This window comes from Gorilla gorilla, chromosome 18 (assembly GCF_029281585.2).
Source record: "Gorilla gorilla gorilla isolate KB3781 chromosome 18, NHGRI_mGorGor1-v2.1_pri, whole genome shotgun sequence".
NCBI lineage: Eukaryota > Metazoa > Chordata > Mammalia > Primates > Hominidae > Gorilla > Gorilla gorilla.
The window spans coordinates 97,494,525-97,514,644 of NC_073242.2; the positions used below are offsets into that span (position 1 = coordinate 97,494,525).

Genomic DNA, 20,120 nt, shown 5'->3' on the forward strand with positions numbered 1-20,120 from the left:
GAGCGTCCCTATAGCCTGTCATCTTGTGTGACTATCTCTCCTGAATGTGGGGAGATAGACGTGAAACATTCTGAAAATTCTTTGCTGGGCTCTAAGCAAACATGTTGTGTAATGGTCAGTATAAATAGGAATCAGGGTGTCGGCGAACACGTTTTTGAGTACCTCTTGTATGCCCTGGGCTTGGTGACACAGTTAAAAAGAATTCAGTCTCTGCCCTTGATAGGGGAAAAAGCCAGGGCAGCTCATCTCGCAGGGCGGCAGTTCAGTGCCCAGCCATCCGGAGCTTGTCTCTCAGAACTGCTCCCAGATTTCAGATCTGGGAGGAGCAGACTTGAAAGGCTGTGAGTACTTCCTTATATCAGTTCCACCTCTTTTTGGTGGCGGTGAGGCCTTCTGGGGACCTGCCCAGGCTGCCTGCATTACTCAGGTCCCATGTGTGCTGCGCAGACGGCTTTTGCTTCCCAACTTTGATCTCAGATCGTTATTCAAGTCGTTACACTGGAGTTTATTTTCCTGGCAAGTGTGTGGAAAACCATCAGCCTGATTTTCTCCTCTCTTCCTCTCCTTGTCCTCCTTCCCTATTTGGCCATGGATGTATTTTTATTGCATATACCGGTTTTATGATCCCCATCCCCCTGGAACTTCTTAGTAGAAGAAATTTCCTGACCTTTGTGCTTCCTGCTGTAATTTCTTGGATGTATATTAGTTTCTAAAAAAGTTATGCAGGCCAGGCGCGGTGGCTCAGGTCTGTAATCCCAGCACTTTGGGAGGCCGAGGCAGGCGGATCACGAGGTCAGGAGATCGAGACCATCCTGGCTAACACGGTGAAATCCCGTCTCTACTAAAAATACAAAAATTGAGCCGGGTGTGGTGGTGGGCACCTGTCGTCCCACCTACTCGGGAGGCTGAGGCAGGAGAATGGCTTGAACCCGGGAGGCGGAGGTTGCAGTGAGCCAAGATTGCGCCATTGCACTCTAGCCTGGGCGACAGAGCGAGACTCCATCTCCAAAAAAAAAGAAAAAAAGTTATGTAAACGGTGCCCACGGGACCTGGGGCCCAGAGCTGCCTAGACATGCATGATTTAATGTGACAAGGCCAGTTCTCTGACAGGTTTGGGCTGGCTACTTCAGTTATACCCACCCTGTGGGTGTCATGGAACCTGCTAGTAATTAGGACTGCCCCTGCCGGGCATGTAAAATTTAGATTTTACAAGGAAATATCATTGTGCTGCTTTCTTGGTTAATTAAAAATAATTACATATATATATATATTTAAATCAGCTTTCTCAGGTTAAAAGAGTTCATTTTTTGATCAGTTCCCTCCCACTCTTTGTTGCAGAGTTTATGTGGCCGAGGCAGACAAGTGGAGTTAGGCCTTGCTGCAGGGGACTTCATTTCCTTCTCAGTACTGGACCCATTTATGAGGAGGTGGCTTATGAAAGTGTGATGTTCGCGTATTTCTTGACAGGTGAATATTGTTGCGCTGTCTTTTCTTTTGTTTGTGTGATTTACAAAGAGTTTTTACTTGTATACAGTGTGAATACAATACTAGTAAACAGAATGGCTTACACATAATTAACAACTCTTTAGTATTACATATTAAATAACACTGTAATTTATTATAAAAATAAATTATACATTTATTTATATTACAATTCTTTCTAAAGAGTAATTGTGGTGGGTTTTTTCTTTTTTTTTTTTTTTGGAGACAGTGTCTCACTCTGTCACCCAGGCTGGGGTGTGGTGGCGCGATCTCTGCTCACTGCAACCTCTGCCTCCTGGATTCAAGCGATTCTCCTGCCTCAGCCTCCCAAGTAGCTGGGATTACAGGCGCCCGCCACCATGCCCAGCTAATTATTGTATTTTTAGTAGAGACGGGGCTTTACCATGTTGGCCAGGCTGGTCACGAACTCCTGAGCTCAGGCAATCTGCCCGTCTCAGCCTCCCAATTGTGGTGGATTTTTTTTTTTTTTTTTTTTTTGAGAAGGAGTTTCGCTCTCATTGCCCTGGCTGGAGTGCAATGGTGCGATCTTGGCTCACTGTAACCTCCACCTCCCGGGTTCAAGTGATTCTCATGCCTCAGCCTCCCGAGTAACTGGGATTACAGGTGCCCACCACCATGCCCGGACAATTTTTTGTATTTTTAGCAGAGACAGGGTTGTTCACTATGTTGGCCAGGCTAGTCCCGAACTCCTGACCTCAGGCGATCCACCCGTCTCAGCCTCCCAAAATGCTGGGATTACAGGTGTGAGACACCGCGCCTGGCCATAACTCAGAGAGTTTTATAAGAAAAAGTCTTCTGTGTTTTCACCATAGTTAAGATTTTGATTCAACCAGAGGGGGGAATAAAAAGATTTTGATGTATTTCTCTGTGATATAGCAAAATATTTTTTGGTCTTCAGCCCGTTTCCTAGCATACAACTCCTAAAATACTTAGAAAGATCAAAGTAATGTCTTTTTGTATGCTGATGGCTGGTGGCTGGCAGCCCCTAGAAAGCTTCAGGATGGGGGCTGGTCACTGGAAAGACCAAGTCAGGATTAGAGGGTTGGGACTTTGAGCCCTACCCCCAACCTCCGGGGAGGGGAGAAAGGAGGAGGGTGAGGTTAAGTTGATCACCAATGGCCAGTGGCTTAATCACTCATGCCTATGTAATGAAGCCTCTATAAAAACCCAAGAGGCCGGGGGTTTGGGGAGCTTCCGGATAGCTGGACACGTGGAGGTTCCTGGATGGTACTTCTCCCTGGGAGGACAAGGAAAGTCTGTGACCCTTCCCCCATATGTGGCTCTGCAAACCTCTTCATCTGTATCCTTTGTAATAGCCTTTATAATATACCAGTAAAGGTAAGTAAGTGTTTCTCTGAGTTCTGTGAGCCGCTGTAGCAAATTAATTGAACTGAAAGAGGAGTCTTGGGAGCCCCAACTTGAAACAGTTCGGTCAGAAGTTCAGGAGGCCTGGATTTGTGCCAGGTATCCTGTGGGGGAGGGGCAGTCTTGTGGAACTGAGCCCTTCTGCTGTGGGATCTGATGCTGTCTCCAGGTAGATAGTGTTGGGATTGAACTGGAGGACACTCAGCTGGTGTCCCTGGGGAGAAATGATTGCTTGTTAGTGGGGAACCCTCCCCCTCCGGCATTTGGTCACAGAATTCTTCTGTGTTGATTATTGTGGTGTGAGAGTACACAGTAAAAATGGTTTTGAGTTTTTCCAAACATTCTCAATAGCATTTCTTCCTTTAGTCATTACAAAAATTTTGGTTTCAAATCCACTTTGTAAAACTTCCTTTGTAATTGAGCTTTTCCCCCCTTTCATCCCGTTTTCTGATGTAATTGAATTGTGATAAATTCATTTATTCCAAAAATTGCTTGTGGCAGTTTCGTGGTTAAATTTTCATGGGGAAATTTTAGTAGTCTGTTAAATTCCTTTATTACCTGCTGCAGGAGACTGCAGAAATTTAAAATTTTTTAAAATTTTTTTGTTGGCTGGGTGTGGTGGCTCACGCCTGTAATCCCAGCACTTTGGGAAGCCGAGGCAGGCGGATCACCTGAGGTCCCAGGAGTCCGAGACCAGCCTGACCAATATGGTGAAACCCCGTCTCTACTAAATACAAAAAATTAGCCGGGTGTGGTGGCGCATGCCTGTAATCCCAGCTACTCGGAAAGCCGAGGCAGGAGAATAGCTTGAACCCAGGAGGCGGAGGTTGCAGTGAGCCAAGATCGCGTCATTGCACTCCAGCCTGGGCAACAAGAGCGGAACTCTGTCTCAAAAAAAAAAAAAAAAAAAAAAAATTTTTTTTTTTTGTTTTTGCCATGTTGCCCAGGTTGGTCTCAAACTCCTGGCCTCAAGCCATCTTCTTACCTTGGCCTCTCAAAAGTGCTGGGATTACAGGCTTGAGCCACTGCACCCAGCCTAATTTTTTGTATTTTTTTTTTTGTAGAGATGGGGTTTTGCCATGTTACCCAGGCTGAGAGAGATTGATATTGTGTGTGATCCTCACATACCAATTTCTCTTTTTTTTTTTTTGTGGCACCTGTAACTAATTGGAAGTAGCAATTTCTCTTACGAATTGGATAAAAATTGAGGGAAAAGGATAGCCAATTCAGGAGGGTGATCTGGTAGAATTTTGATGCCCTCTCATAATGCCTAGCTGGAGGTAATGTCTTAATAATTGACCTCTTGAATCAACGATTTTCATTCCATTGTTGCAGAGGGTCTGCAGATCTACTCTGGGGACAGGATAGACAACACGTCTCACACAGGTACGCACTGCTGTTTTTGGAATGTATGTAGCTGCTGTTGTGATTAATTAAATGCAGATTCCTTCAAAACAGAGTCTTAGTAGCTTTTTGCCATTATTTATTCTTCTTTATCAATTGTTACCTGAAGAATAAGTACTGTGACAGAAAATGTCTGATGTTAATACAGCCAGTTCACCTACCTTCCTTCCTCTCTCCTTCCCTCCTTCCCTCCTTCCCTCCTTCCCTCTTCCCTCCTTCCCTCCTTCCTTCCTTCCTTCCTTCCTTCCTTCCTTCCTTCCTTCCTTCCTTCCTTCTTTCCTTCCCTCCTTCTTTCTTCCTTTTGTAGAGACAGAGGTCTCCCTATGTTGCCCAGGCTGGTCTTGAACTAGGCCTCAAGTGATCCTCCCTCCCTTCTTGGCTTCCCACTGACTGGCCAGACATTTTACTTGTTTTTTTGGAGACCAGGTCTCACTGAAGTGCCCAGGCTGGAGTGCAGTGGTGCGATCTCTCAGCTCACTGCAACCTCTGACTCCCAGGTTCAAGGGATCATCCTGTCTTAGCCTCCTGAGTAGCTGGGACTACAGGCATGCATCACTATGCCTGGCTAATTTTTATATTTTTTGTAGAGACAGGGTCTTGCTGTGTTGCCCAGGCTGGTCTCAAACTCCTGGGCTCAAGTGATTCCCCCTGCCTCAGCCTCCCAAAGTGCAGGGATTATAGGTGTGGGCCACCGTGCCCGGCTTGACATTTTTACGTTTAAATATGCTATAATCCCATAATACATTACTACTATTTTTGTTTTGAGTAGTCAGTTATATTCTAAAGTTATTAAAAGTGAGCAAAAATGTGGTTGGACGCGGTGGCTCACACCTGTAATCCCAGCACTTTGGGAGGCGGAGGTGAGTGGATTACCTGAGGTCGGGAGTTCGAGACCAGCCTCACCAACATGGAGAAACCCCGTCTCTACTAAAAATACAAAATTAGCTGGGGCCGGGCGTCGTGGCTCACACCTGTAATCCAGCACTTTGGGAGGCCGAGGCGGGCGGATCACGAGGTCAAGAGATCGAGACCATCCTGGCCAACATGGTGAAACCCCGTCTCTACTAAAAATAAAAAAATTAGCTGGGTGTGGAGGCATGTGCCTGTAATCCCAGCTACTCATGAGGCTGAGGCAGAAGAATTGTTTGAACTTGGGAGGCAGAGGTTGTGGTGAGCCGAGATGGAGCCACTGCACTCCAGCGTGGGCAACGAGCGAAACTCCGTCTAAAAAAAAAAAGAGCAAAAATACGTATTTAAAAAATATTTACCTAGGCTATTTGATATTGCCCCACAGGTTGATGTTCTATTTTTTCACTTTTTCCATTTTGACCCTTTTGGTTTTCATCTCACTGCTAAAGTTCCACATTTGTTTCTGCATGCTGTTCAACTTTTTCAGTAGAACCTTAAATGTATCAAACACAATTATTTTAAATTCCTTGTTTGATGTTTCCATTATCTGGGTCATCTCTCAATATGGTCCTATTGATTACTTTACCTCTTGATAGTGGGTTGTTTTTCTTGCTTTTTTTATGTTGCTTGTAACTTGTTACTGATTGCCAGATACTGTGTGTGGAACAGTAGAGACTGAGGTATATAGTATTTATTTTGGGAACTGGGTACAGCTCTTCTTTGCTAGACTGTTTGTATGGGAGTTTGAACTCCTAGTCAGGAGACAGTAGTGTTTGGGTGTTATTGTTGCTATGGTTACGTTAGGTGCACCAATGGCTTCAAATTCTTCTCATGTTTCCTTGCCAGCTTACGGTTGGTTTGCTGGAGGGAGGCTTTTTCTCAGTGGTTATCCTCCATCCATACCCTCAGTTTATTAGCCAGGCATGGTAGTGCACACCTGTAGTCCCAGCTACTTGGGAGGCTGAGGCAGGAGAATCCCTCGAACCCAGGAGGTGGAGGTTACAGTGAGCCAAGATTGTACCACTGCACTGCAGCCTGCGTGACAAAGCAAGACTCTGTCTCAAAAAAAAAAAAGAAAGAAAAAAGGTCTCACTCGGTCATCTCACTCTGTCACCGAGGCTGGAGTGCCCGTAGTGCCATCATGGTTCACTGCAGCCTCCCAACTCCTGAACTCAAACTTACCTCTTAGCTTTCTGAGTAAATAGCTGGGGCTATAGGCGTGTGCCATCATGCCTGGCTACTTTTTAATTTTTTTTGTAGAGATGGGGTCTTGCTATGTTGCCCAGGCTGGTCTCGAACTCTTGGCCTCAAGTTCCTCCAGCCTTAGCCTCCAGAGTAGCTGAGATTACAGGTGTAAGCCACTGCGTCCAGCCACCCTCAGCTTTAGGATTTCTCTGTGCACCTATGCCTCAGTGCACAGTCTCAGTGGCAGACTACTGTTGCTTGTTCCTGGGTGCTTGCTAACCTGGTGGTAGGGAGTAGGGATTTCTCTGTTGTCTGGTTCAGCCTCAGTCTTAAGCAGGCCCTGTTTGTTTCCCTGGGTCTTGGGAGTGGATCTTTCTGGGTGCTCCTGCCCTTTTCCCAGGAGAAAGACACCTCCAGTGGTCTTGCCCAGAATTTCCTACCCCTCCTCCAGGCATAGAGGTTTTTTTTATCTTTTATCCTGCCCCAGCTGCCTCAGGAGTGACAGAGTTTGCTGCCCTTTCCCAGGGGTTTATGGTTTTTATTCTTTAGAGGAGAAGGGTATAGGTTGGCCTTTGTATTTTCCCTCCCATAAGCCAGCACTACCAAGAGAGGTTTTCTCAGGTTACTTGCCCAGTATTTCTTCTGAGTAACCACTGAGGTCTATGGAAAAAGCCTGAGTGTCTGTGGCTCTTACTAACCCACACTTGACATTTGGTAATTTTTAAAAAAATTTACTTGAATTCTTCTGACTCACCTAAATGGTGGTCTCATCTTTCTCCCACTGCCACAGGTGAGCCAGACCTTGTATCTCTCTATCTCCCTGGAGGTGGCCGTCTTTCCATCAGTTTGAATCTAGTTAGTTGCCCTGTAACTTCAGCTTTCTGATGGCTCCAAGAAAAATTGTTGTTTGTCACTGGAGTGGGAATGTGCTATCCATCCTGAGTGGAAGCTGGAAGTTGAGGACTTTCCATTTTATATTGGATTTTTTTTTTTTTTTGAAACAGAGTCTTGCTCTGTTGCCCAGGCTGGAATGCAGTGGCATGATAATGGCTCACCACAGCCCTGACCTCCTTGGCTCAAGAAATACTCCCACCTTGGCCTCCCAAGTAGCTGGCATGTGCCACCGTGCCTGGCTAATTTTTGTATTTTTTGTAGAGATGGGGTCTTGCGGTGTTGTCCAGGCTGGTCTCGGACTCCTGGGCTCAAGCAATCCTCTTGCCTCAGCCTCCCAAAGTGGTGGATTACAGGTGTGGACCACTGTGCCTGGCCTAGTTTTTTCTTATTTCATTTTTTTATAGAGACGGAACCTCGCTATGTTGCCCAGGCTACTCCTGAACTCCTAGCTTCAGGCAATCCTCTGGTCTTGGTCTCCCAAAATACTAGGATTATAGGCGTGAGTCATCATGTCTGCTTCCATTTTATTTGTGCTTTTTGTTGTTTGTTTTTTGAGACAGGGTCTCTGTCACCCAGGCAGGAGTGCAGTGGTGTGATCATGGCTCACTGCAGCCTCAACCTTCTTGGGCTCAGGTGATCCTCCCACTTCAGCCTCCTGAGTAACTAAGACTACAGGTGTGTGCCACCATGCCCAGCTAACTTTTGTAGTTTTTTGGTGTAGACAGGGTTTTGCCATTGCCCAGGCTGGTCTCCTGGGCTCAAGTGATCCACCTGCTTTGGCCTCCCAAAGTGCTGGGATCACAGGTGTGCACCACTGTGCCCTGCCAAGGTGAAGTTTAGATATGGAGAGAAGGTAAGGGATGGCCCTGGGGTTGTATGTGTAGTCAAGCCAGCCTGGGACTTAGTCATGTGCTCTTGGGAGCTGCTAGGGTTACATCACAATTTTGCTCTTGGGTGTTTAGCAAAGAGGTAGGAACTTTAACTACTTTTGCCAAGGACAGGCTCTTGATAACAATTGCATTTTTCTTTTCTTTTTTTTTTGAGACAAGAGTCTTGCTCTGTCACCAGACTGGAGTGCAGTGGCGCTATCTTGGCTCACTGCAACCTCCGCCTCCCAGGTTCAGGTGATTCTCCTGCCTCAGCCTCCTGAGTAGCTGGGACTACAAGTGCATGCCACCACGCCCAGCTAAATTTTTTTTGTGTTTTTATTAGAGACCGGGTTTCACCATGTTGGCCAGGATGGTCTCAATCTCTTGGCCTTGTGATCTGCCTGCCTCAGCCTCCCAAAGTGCTGGGATTACAGGCGTGAGCCACTGTGCCCAGCATGCATTTTGTTACTGAATGAAGATAAAGAAGCCTGGCATGGTGGCTCACACCTGTAATTGCAGCACTTCAGGAGGCCAAGGTAGGAGGATCAGTTGAGGCCAGGAGTTCAAGACCAGCCTGGGCAACGTAGTGAAACACTGTCTCTACAGACAAATTAAAAAAAAAATAAATAAATACATAAATAAATAGCTGGGCATGGTGGCAAGCACCTTTAGTCCTAGCTACTCATGAGGCCGAGATAGAGGACTGCTTGAGCCTAGGAGTTGGAGGCTGCAGTGAGCTATGATTGCATGATTGCACTCCAGCCTGGGTGACAAAGTGAGACCTTGTCTCTTGAATAAAAAAGAGAGAGAGAGACTGAAAGAGAAAAAAGTCTTATCTACCTTCAGTTTTGTGTGATTCTGCTACTCTCCTTGGCTGAAGGAGTCCTTAACCTTCCAGCAGGAACTTTGTCTTTCATTCAGGTGCTGCGACTGAAATTCTAGGCGTGAGGTCTTGTGGGGCTGTGACTGTGCCCCACCTCTCTAAATAAGGCCACTGGGTAGTTTCGCCAGTGTATTTGACAAACCTGATAAAGCCGTATCAGCGACACCAGTGCCAGGTATTATGAATACAAAGGGAATACCTAGTAACCTCAATCCCTCCTCCCAGCTAGAGTCTGATGGAATAGGGGGAGCTGTATTGGTCACTGGGGTCAGATTTCTCTGCTTGTCTCCGTGTTGACTTGGGTAGAAAAGGCATCCTAGGTCTCTTCGCACCTGACTCTTATGTGAGACTATAGGCTCCCCAGCTGTGTACTGGTTTTGTTCTAATGGATGCCTGGGCTCACCTGAGAGGCACATGAAAACAAATATGTTTCCAGGTGCCTGCACAGGAAACCTGCATGGCTTGGTGCCAGAGTGAGAGCAAAAGTGGTGCTGCCTTAAAGCTCAGCCTCACTGAAGCAGAGGTAGGCTGCCTTCACTCCTGGGACTGGGGGAAGGCTTCACTAGGGCCTAGGAGGAGCTTTTTTACTTGGTCTCAGGTCCAGACTTGAAGGGGTTTGGGACAGGGAAGGCAGGAGTTTTGGGTGGGGACTGTGGAGATCAGCATGTCCCCTAAGAACTACTCACTCTTGACTCTGTGGTTTCCTTGCTCTGAGCTCCATGAGGCCAGATTCGGGCACATCACATACACATTTGTTGAACAGATAAGAGACTTCTGGAAAGATGATGTGCTTGCCGATCCTGTTCCTATTGCTGATTCTTGGAGGTTATCTCTGTGAACTTAAAGGACTAACTCGTGGGTGGGAATCAAATGGCCCACCAGATTTCTTCTGAAGATGAGATGGGATCAAAGGATCAGAAGTGTGACTGGCACAGGAGTTGAGGGAGGGAGAAGATCACGCTGAGTGCAGGGTCAGGAAGGTGCTTATTTTCCTTTGATAGATTCTGGGTCCTTCATAGGTAGGTTAATGTGGAATCCAACATGAGGGGCATGCTGGGGAAGAAAGCAAATATGCCAGTGGCAAATTAGCCCTGGGTTGGGATGTCCCTGGATGTCCTTTCTCCACCCTGTCTTATTACGTAACCCTTCTCTTTCGGGTACTTTGGAAAAAGAAAGATGTGGAATGGGCAAGCAGCAACTTGGGAGAGTGAGGTAGGTGTTGCAGACACAGTGATACCCAGGCATGTATTTTTTTTTTTTTTTTTGAGACCAAGTCTCGCTCTGTCGCCAGGCAGTGGCGTGATCTTGGCTCACTGCAACCTCCAACTCCCTGGTTCAAGCGATTCTCCTGCCTCAGCCTCCTGAGTGGGGATTACAGGTATGTGTCACCACGCCCAGCTAATTTTTGTAGGTTTAGTAGAGACGGGGTTTCACCATTTTGGCTAGGATGGTCTCGATCTCCTGACCTTGTGGTCCGCCCGCCTTGGCCTCTCAACATGCTGGGATTACAGGTGGGAGCCACTGCGCCCAGCCAGGCGTGTATTTTCATGAGGGACTTCCCCTTGGTTTAGTCACTACAATGACTAAACCTGTCTTAGCATCTTCCTCGCCCTTCCCATCACCTCCTCATGTTCTGTACTGGCCTGAGAGTAGCTGCAGATGTCTCCATGTCTTGCTGGACATTGCAGAAGTCCCAGTTTACATTGGGTAGAGGTGACTGGGCAGGATTACCTGGGTATGGACAGTGAGAAGCCTTTTAGGCTGGTGATGACTGTGTACCAGGTGTAGGGACTCTGGTCTTCTCTGCAGGGCAGGTTTGTGGGTTTTAAGCTGGTGAGAACAGAGCAGAAATCTATAACTCAAGGAGAATCCAATCGTTGGACAAATTTAATGCCAGCCTATTCTGGGCTGCAGGACAGGTATTTGTCATCAGAAGTCATTATCACATCATGCGTGAGCTCTCATGGTGTCTTTCTTGGGAGCAGTGAAGGTCTACCCACTTCTATTTCCCTGTGTTCTGTGGTGGGAACTGAGACAGGCCTATTGTAGTTAGGGCTGTGTGCATGGCATGCTGTCCCTAAATAGGAAGTGGGCAGGGAAATCTGGTCTAAATAGAGCCTCACCAGCTCCTGCCCTAGACTGACATACTTGTATTCTTTGCCAGGCCACAGTAAACACAGGTGTGCAGGAACCGTTTGTCATGGAAGCCAGGGAGCCTGGGAGGCCCACACCCACCTACCATCTTGTCCCTAACACCAGCCAGTCCCAGGTGGAAGAAGATGTCAGCTCGCCACCTCAAAGATCCTCCGAAACTATGCAGCTGAAGAAGGAGATCTCCCTGCTGAATGGGGTCAGCCTGGTGGTGGGCAACATGATCGGCTCAGGGATCTTTGTCTCACCCAAGGGTGTGCTGGTACACACTGCCTCCTATGGGATGTCACTGATTGTGTGGGCCATTGGTGGGCTCTTCTCTGTTGTGGGTGCCCTTTGTTATGCAGAGCTGGGGACCACCATCACCAAGTCGGGAGCCAGCTACGCTTATATTCTAGAGGCCTTTGGGGGCTTCATTGCCTTCATCCGCCTGTGGGTCTCACTGCTAGTTGTTGAGCCCACCGGTCAGGCCATCATCGCCATCACCTTTGCCAACTACATCATCCAGCCGTCCTTCCCCAGCTGTGATCCCCCATACCTGGCCTGCCGTCTCCTGGCTGCTGCTTGCATATGTAAGTGGGGGCTGAGATTGGGAGGATGTTGGGGGGTGGGGGGTACTATAATAATGGTACTTTAGGCCGGGCGTGGTGGCTCATGCCTGTAATCCCAGCACTTTGGGAGGCTGAGGTGGGTGGATCACCTGAGGTTGGGAGTTCGAGACCAGCCTGACCAACATGGAGAAACCCCGTCTCTACTGAAAAAACAAATATAGCTGGGCGTGGTGGCGCATGCCTGTATTCCCAGCTACTCGGGAGGCTGAGGCAGGAGAATTGCTTGAACCCGGGAGGCGGAGGTTGTGGGGAGCAGAGATCATGCCATTGTACTCCAGCCTGGGCAACAAGAGCAAAACTCTGTCTCCAAAAAAAAAAAAAAAAAAAAGATACTTTATATTTGAATAGCATATTTTGCATTTTGGAGGGGAGGGAGGCTTCTTACCTTTTGAGGAAGTAATTTTACCAGTCATTTGGTCCTGAGAGATAAGTAAGCATAAAGGATGGGGATGGGAGAAGTTTCAATCTGTTCGTGGCTTTTGGTGCCTCATATTCCTCCTCTCTTGGCTGCCCTTGTTCTGTTTTGTGTGACGGGTTGGGGCATGTCTTTTATTTGTCTTGACAGCTGTTTCGATTGAAGTCAACATTGCTAGTTGTAAGCCCAGAAAAAAAACCCACCAGTGTTGAGGCCTTTATTCTGTTGCTAAAGGAAAAAAAAAAAAGAGTTATTTTATTTCCCAGATTTTTATCTTAAACCAGTTAAAGTCATCAGTGAGAAAGTAGGCTTCACTAGACTGTGGGAGTCCTGCGGTGTTAAACCTCAGGCCCACAGGACCCTTTCCTGTCTGCCATTGCTGCTCTTTGTGGCTTGCTCTGAGCAGCAGGTACAACAAAACACCTTTTCTTCCTAGTGTATCAGACTTCTTTACACTGACTTTGTAAACAAGCTCTGCCTGCGGCCACATTTGAGTTTTCTGCAGATAGAACCTGAGAGATCTCAGTTGATCCCTCTTTATTTTCCTTTTTCTCTTATGGGGTAGTAAGGAGAAAAGATTGCTGTGAATTTACCCAGCCTTGCAGAACTAGTGTTTTAAATGAGAAAGACCCAGAATTCTATGTTCCTTAGCACTGTACTGCCAGAGGTACTTAATAATATTCTGTTCTTTCCACATCTCCGCTTGCAAAAGCATTGGCAGTATATGCAGTTTATCCAGTGTTAAAAATAGCCTGAGAGTACCTTGGAGTTAGCAATAAAGGACTGTAGAATACCCATGCCTCTTTACTTTATGGAATTTGTTAAAGACAAATTAAAGGGAAAACCCTCCATATTCCTTGGGATAGTGAGGGGGAAACAGATACCCTTAGGATTAGGGAAGGCGGCTGCTCAGCTGTATGTCTGATAGGCTTTGGCTAGGGAGACTCTGGTCTGACTGAGCTTTCTAAAAAAGGGAATAATTTTCTGATTATAAAATATGTTTATTAGGCCAGACATGGTGGCTGACGCCTGTAATCCCAGCACTTTGGGAGGCCGAGGTAGGAGGATTGCTTGAGCTCAGGAATTTGAGACCAACCTGGGCAACATGGTGAGACCCTGTCTCTACAAAAAATCAAATTAGCTGGGCATGTTGGTGTGTGCCTGTGGTCCCAGCAATTCAGGAGGCTGAGATGCGAGGATCTCTTGAGCCCGGGAAGTCGAGGCTGCAGTGAGCTGTGATCACGCCACTGCACTCCAGCCTGGGTGACAGAGCAAGACCCTGTCTCCAAAAAAAACAAAACAAAACAAAAAAAACCTCACAAAGCATGTTTATTTAGAAAATTAAATTACTCTTAAGTCATCCAAAATCTACCACCAAAAGAAGAGTACTTTTTTTTTTGAGATGGAGTCTTGCTCTGTCACCCAGGTTGGAGTACAATGGCATGATCTCAGCTCACTGCAACCTCTGCCTCCTGGGTTCAAACGATTCTCTTGCCTCAGCCTCCCGAGTAGCCAGGATTACAGGTGCCCACCACCACGCCCAGCTAATTTTTGTATTTTTAGTAGAGAGGGGGTTTCACCATGTTGGTCAAGCTGGTCGAGAAGAGTACTTTTATTTATTTATTTATTTATTTTTTTGAGACGGAGTCTTGCTCTGTCGCCCAGGCTGGAATGCAATGGCGCTATCTCGACTCACACCATTCTCCTGCCTCAGCCTCCCGAGTAGCCGGGACTACAGTAGGCGCCCGCCACCGTGCCCGGCTAATTTTTTGTATTTTTAGTAGAGACGGGGTTTCACCGTGTTAGCCAGGATGGTCTCGATGTCCTGACCTCGTGATCCGCCCGCCTCGGCCTCCCAAAGTGCTGGGATTACAGGTGTGAGCCACGGCGCCCAGCCTTGTGTTATTTTTTAATTAAAAAAAATTTTTTTTGAGATGGAGTTTCGCTCTTGCTGCCCAGGCTAGAGTGCAATGGCATTATCTCAGCTCATCGCAACCTCCGCCTCCTGGGTTCAAGCGATTCTCCTGACTGAGCCTCCCGAATAGCTGGGATTTCAGGCATGTGCCACCACACCTGGCTAATTTTGTATTTTTAGTAGAGACAGGGTTTCTCCATGTTGGTCAGGCTGGTCTTGAACTCCTGACCTCAGGTGATCTGCCCACCCGGCCTCCCAAAGTGCTGGGATTATAGGTGTGAGCCCCCATGCCTGGCCTATTATTATTATTATTATTATTTTTCTTTTTTGAGACCGAGTCTTGCTCTGTCGCCTAGGCTGGAGTACAGTGGCTCGATCTCTGCTCACTGCAACCTCTGGCTCACTGCATCCTGCACCTCCCCGGTTCAAGAGATTCTCCTGCCTCAGCCTCCCGAGTAGCTGGGAATATAGGTGCGTACCACCATGCCCAGCTAATTTTTGTATTTTTAGTACAGACAGGGTTTCACCATGTTGGTCAGGACCTTGATCTCTTGACCTCGTGATCCGCCTGCTTTGGCCTCCCAAAGTGCTGGGATTACAGGCATGAGCCACCATGCCCAGCCATAAATACCTTTTGAGGTCATCTTTTCTTGTAGATTGTATACTGCTTTATAATTTTTTTATTTTTATTTTTTTTTAATTGATCATTCTTGGGTGTTTCTCGCAGAGGGGGATTTGGCAGGGTCATAGGACAATAGTGGAGGGAAGGTCAGCAGATAAACAAGTGAACAAAGGTCTCTGGTTTTCCTAGGCAGAGGACCCTGCGGCCTTTTTTTTTTTTGCAGTGTTTGTGTCCCTGGGTACTTGAGATTAGGGAGTGGTGATGACTCTTAACGAGCATGCTGCCTTCAAGCATCTGTTTAACAAAGCACATCTTGCACCGCCCTTAATCCATTTAACCCTGAGTGGACACAGCATATGTTTCAGAGAGCACCGGGTTGGGGGTAAGGTCATAGATCAACAGCATCCCAAGGCAGAAGAATTTTTCTTAGTACAGAACAAAATGGAGTCTCCTATGTCTACTTCTTTCTACACAGACACAGCAACAATCTGATTTCTCTATCTTTTCCTCACATTTCCCCCTTTTCTATTCGACAAAACCGCCATCGTCATCATGGCCCGCTCTCAATGAGCTGTTGGGTACACCTCCCAGAAGGGGTGGCGGCTGGGCAGAGGCGCCCCCCACCTCCCGGACAGGGCGGCTGCCGGGCGGAGGCGCCCCCCACCTCCCTCCCGGACGGGGCGGCTGACTGCTTTATAAAATTAAAAAAAAAAATTAATATTGGCTGGGCATGGAGCTCATGCCTTTTGTAATTCCAGCACTTTGGGAGGCTGAGGAGGGAGGATCACTTGAGCACAGGAGTTTGAGACCAGCCTGGGCAACAAAGCAAGACCCCACCTCTAAAAAAAAAATAATTAGCCAGGCATGGTGGCAGTGGCAGTGGTGTGCATCTGTAATCCTAGCTACTCGGGAGCCTGAGGAGGGAGGATCCCTTGAGCCCAGAAATTCAAGGTTGCAGTGAGCTATGATCATGCCACTGCACTCCAGCCTAGGTGACAGAGTGAGACTTTGTCTCAAAAAAAATTTCATATTTAATCTCTTTCATCAAATACTCTTAGAAAACATGGTTGAAGATACATAAGCAATCTCCAGGCAGTATAGTATAGTGGTTAGGATTGCAGGCCTCCATGCCAGACTGGATTTAATTTTCAGCTTTATCATTGACCAACTGTTGATCTTGGGGAGTTAACTAATTGCTGCCTCGATTTTCTCTTTTATTTTTATTTTTTGAGACAGAGTCTTGCTTTGTTGCCCAGGCTGGAGGGCAGTGGCTCAATCTTGGCTCACTGCAACCTCCACCTCCCAGATTCAAGTGATTCTCCTGCCTCAGCCTCCCAAGTAGCTGGGATTACAGGTGCAAGCTACCATGCCTGGCTAATTTTTATATTTTTAGTAGAGATGCGGTTTTACCATATTGGCCACACTGGTCTCGAACTCCTGAGCTCAAGTGATCTGCCCACCTTGGCCTCCCAGAGTGCTGGGATCGTAGGTGTGAGCCTGTAAGTGTGGGCCCGCCAGCCTCTTTCATTCAACATGTACTTTCATCCAGATTCCTCGGGATCTGAATTCCTGCAGGCTTTCTATCCTAGAAGCACTGGCTTTTCCAGAATCTAGGCCTGAGGGCAAGAACTTGCTTGTCATAGTAATGGCCAAGTCATAAAACCATATTCTCTTCCGACTAGGGTAGGCTTTAGGGTTCAGCTTACTTCCCTTCTTGGAACTTAGGTTGCAGTATCAGGCTTTCAACAGAGCTAGGATATGCTGAGTCTCCTTGAGTAGAGGCGGCAGTGGGAACAATGTGGTTTCAGGAGACATAAATTGCACGAAACCAATTAGGTTATTTAGGGGGAAAGAAACGAAAGGTCTGCACTCAATCTAGGGTAAGACTTCAGTAGGATGGGAGAATTAAGTTGGTCTTGAAATTGAGGCATGACAGGGGTCTGGCTTGTCGGTTGGGAGACTGCCTAAACAAGTTATAGCCACGCCATTCTAGACACTTCCATCCTAGAAGGGAGGGCCCAGGAAGTCTGTATATAACCAACTCTAGGGCAGAGGCTGCCAGCTGGTGGCCCGTGAGCCAGACTTGGGCCCCAGAGATAGATTTGTTTGGTTTGTGGTGTTGTAAATAATTTTGAATTAGTTGCCAACATTTGAAAATCAGGACTTGCCTTTTCTCTTGAAAAATCAAAAGTTCGGGCATCATTGGACCCAAATTCCTGCCCGATAAAATAAGCTGGATTTCAGTAGTCGTAGCTCCTTTAAAAAAAAATTTTTTTTTTTTGTTTATTTAAAAGGAGTATCCCTATGTTGCCCAGGCTGGTCTCAAACTCCTGGCTCAAGTGACGCTCCTGCCTCAGCCTCTCCAAGTGTTGGGATTACAGGCGTGAGCCTCTGTGGAGGGCTATGGCTCCTTTTTTTTTTTTTTTTTTTTTTTTGAGACGGAGTCTCGCTCTGTCACCCAGGCTGGAGTGCAGTGGCGCGATCTCGGCTCACTGCAAGCTCCGCCTCCCAGGTTCCACGCCATTCTCCTGCGTCAGCCTCCTGAGTGCTGGGACAACAGGTGCCTGCCACCACGCCTGGCTAATTTTTTGTATTTTTAGTGGAGACGGGGTTTCACCATGTTAGCCAGGATGGTCTCGATGTCCTGACCTCGTGATCCGCCCACCTCGGCCTCCCAAAGTGCCGGGATTATAGGCGTGACCCACGGCGCCCGGCCGGCTGTGGCTCCTTTTAAATGGAGTATGGACTCCCCAGTCCACTGTAGTCCTCCACTTCTTGTATTATACCCAGACTTTCTTGCCTTTGCTCACTCATATTACTTTCCTGGCCTCTGAAGGCACTGCACTTTCAGATCCTGGCTTTCTGGCTGTACCCCATCCCCTTCCCAGGTTATACTGGCAAGGAGATCCAAGCAGCTTTTTGCAGATTTCAGGCTATTTTATTTTACCTACTAATTATCCTAGAACAGTGGTTCTCAGCCAGAGGGGAGTTTATCTTCCAGGAGACATTTAGCAATATCTGGAGACACTTTTGGTTGTCACAACTCCTGGGAGGGGGTGCTTTTTGCTTCTAATGGTAGAGGTCAGGGGTGCTGCTGAACATACCACCATGCACAGAACAGCTTCTCACAATAAAGACTTACTTGGCCTAAAATGTCAATAGTGCTGAGGTTGAGAAACTCTGTCTTAAGGGTGCACTCTGTTCATATGTGTTCTGGGGTTTTGGAATCTTACGTGGTGAGGCAGGGCCACAGGCTGCTGACTGAACTCAGTAAGTTTAGGGGCTCATACTCACTTGTGGGACTAATGGGGAGAAATGTTGGTTCTTGAGGTAGGTACATAGGGTCTCCTCTTTGCCTAGGTGACCAGCAGGATTCACAGTAACCCAGGTGCCCAGTATTATAAGAGTACTTGATTTGACTGCAGAAGGGTGATGTTTCTGCCTTGGGTGTTGTCAGCCCATTTAGCTTTGTGGGCTTTGACCTCGGGATCCTCCCTCTTGTGTAGGCTTATACACATCAATGGAAAGTATTTGCTTTGAAGATTTCAACATGGAAGTAGTTCATTGCTGACACAGCAGCATCAAAGCCCAGCGCCTGCTCACAGCTGAGACTCCATTCCCCCTGAGTTTGTTTGGCAAGGGTGACAGTGAGCAGGAGGAAGAGAAGGAGGGAGACTGGGAAGGATGAGACTGGAGGGAAGAAGAAACACTGTATGATCCCTGAGTAGTATCCATCGTTTCCATGCTTTCCTGCTCTCTTGGACCCAGGCGTGGTCAGAGTTCTCAGTAGAAAAGATACGCTCCTCATTTTGGCTAGTTGCTATGGACAGACAGCTTTCTTGTTCTGAGAGTGATACGGGGCTAGGGAGGACTGGGTCTTGATCACAGTTGTTTCAAGACTCCAACCCTATATATAGTTCGAATGCTTTCATAATGGGACTAAATGTATTTGTGTAATTAAAAATAAAGACACTGGCCAGGCTCAGTGGCTCATGCCTGTAATCTCAGCAGTTTGGGAGGCCAAGGCAGGAGGATCACTTGAGCCCAGGAGTTCCTGACCAGCCTGGGCAACATAGCAAGAACTCGTCTCTTAAAAAACAAAATAAAACAAAAAACCACAAAAAAACAAGGATACTTTAAAAAAAGACACATACATTACATATTTATATACATCCCAGGAGGTAGCCACTGATTCTGGGATCCCCATTTGGAAGGGTTTACCTCCCCTGGAGTGTTGGAGAGCATTTCACTCCTGAATGTCTTGTAGTTGTCCCCTCCCTACCCTGTCTTTCTTCCTTCCACATTTTTTTTTTTTTTAGATGGAGTCTCACTCTGTTGCCCAGGCTGGAGTCCAGTGGCGTGATCTTGGCTCATTGCAACCTCTGCCTCCCGGGTTCAAGTGATTCTTCTGCCTCAGCCTGCTGATTAGCTGGGACTACAGGCATATGCCACTATGCCCAGCTAATTATTTTGTATTTTTAGTAGAGACGGGGTTTCACCATACTAGCCAGGCTAGTCTCAAACCCTTGACCTTGTGATTTGCCCGCCTCGGCCTCCCAAAGTGCTGGCATTACAGGTGTGAGCCACTGCGCCCGACCTTTCTTCCACATTTTTGTTGTTATTTTTTGTTTACGGTTGCACTCCTTTGTCCTTGAATGCCCCTTTATAACATTCAGCCTGTCTGGGAGGAATTGGAAGGTTTCCCTCCGCTCTCTGTTGCCTGTGGGAAAAGAGAGTTGTGACTACTGTCAACGTAGCTGGGAGTACAGCTTCAGATTGCCAGGCAATCTCCTCATCAGAAAGAGAGTATGAAAGGCACAGTTCTGCGAGAGGGTGCATATGTTATTCACTATTAACTTGGGTTTCAGACAACAGAAAACCTTTAGCAGCATGGCTCAAACATGTTGATGTTTGTTTCTCTCACATGTTAAAAGGAGGCAGTGTGGTTTGGATGACTTCAGTTCTTCAGGGAGCCAGGTTTATTCCTTCTGTCTTCCTGCCATCCTCAGCCTGTGACTTCTAGCTGGTGGTCCAGGATGGTTATTGAAGCTCTAGCTGTCATGTCTGCACTGTAACTGACAAGAAGGACAAAGACACTGCCTCCCCCATTTAAAGACACTTTCTGAGGTCTTATATGAAATATTTGCATACATCCCAGGAGAAAACCTGGTTGCACAGCCATACCTACCTGCAGGAGAGGCTGGGCAATGTCAGCTTTATTTTGGACAGCCATGCCTTCAGCTAAAATTTCTATTACGAAGGAAAAAGGGAAGAACAGATAGAGGAACATAACTAGCCATGTCTGCCACAGAGACTTTGGGGATTTGTTTCTGCTTTGGCTTTCAGTCCGGATCTGCCATTTGAGTACTCCTTTCTCAGCAATAAGCTCCCAGA

General features: G+C 47.1%; 1 protein-coding gene across 5 annotated transcripts in view; it reads left to right on the forward strand.

The window, feature by feature from the left end:
* The first annotated feature begins 1,379 nt into the window (after nucleotides 1-1,379).
* The window catches only part of SLC7A6 (solute carrier family 7 member 6), a 36,831-nt gene continuing 18,090 nt past the window's right edge, over nucleotides 1,380-20,120 (forward strand). For 2 of the 5 annotated variants that reach the window (XR_010131363.1, XM_055366259.2), the window contains exons 1-3: nucleotides 2,452-2,841; nucleotides 4,204-4,254; nucleotides 11,177-11,735. Coding sequence is in view for 4 of the 5 variants with exons in the window: in XM_055366259.2 (XP_055222234.1) it covers nucleotides 11,213-11,735 (523 nt within the window). In the remaining variant the exon portion in view is untranslated. Of the gene's footprint in view, nucleotides 1,468-2,449; nucleotides 2,842-4,203; nucleotides 4,255-9,050; nucleotides 9,188-11,176; nucleotides 11,736-20,120 lie in introns of those variants that run through there. The other 3 variants (XM_063699672.1, XM_055366260.2, XM_063699671.1) reach the window with 3 other exon arrangements.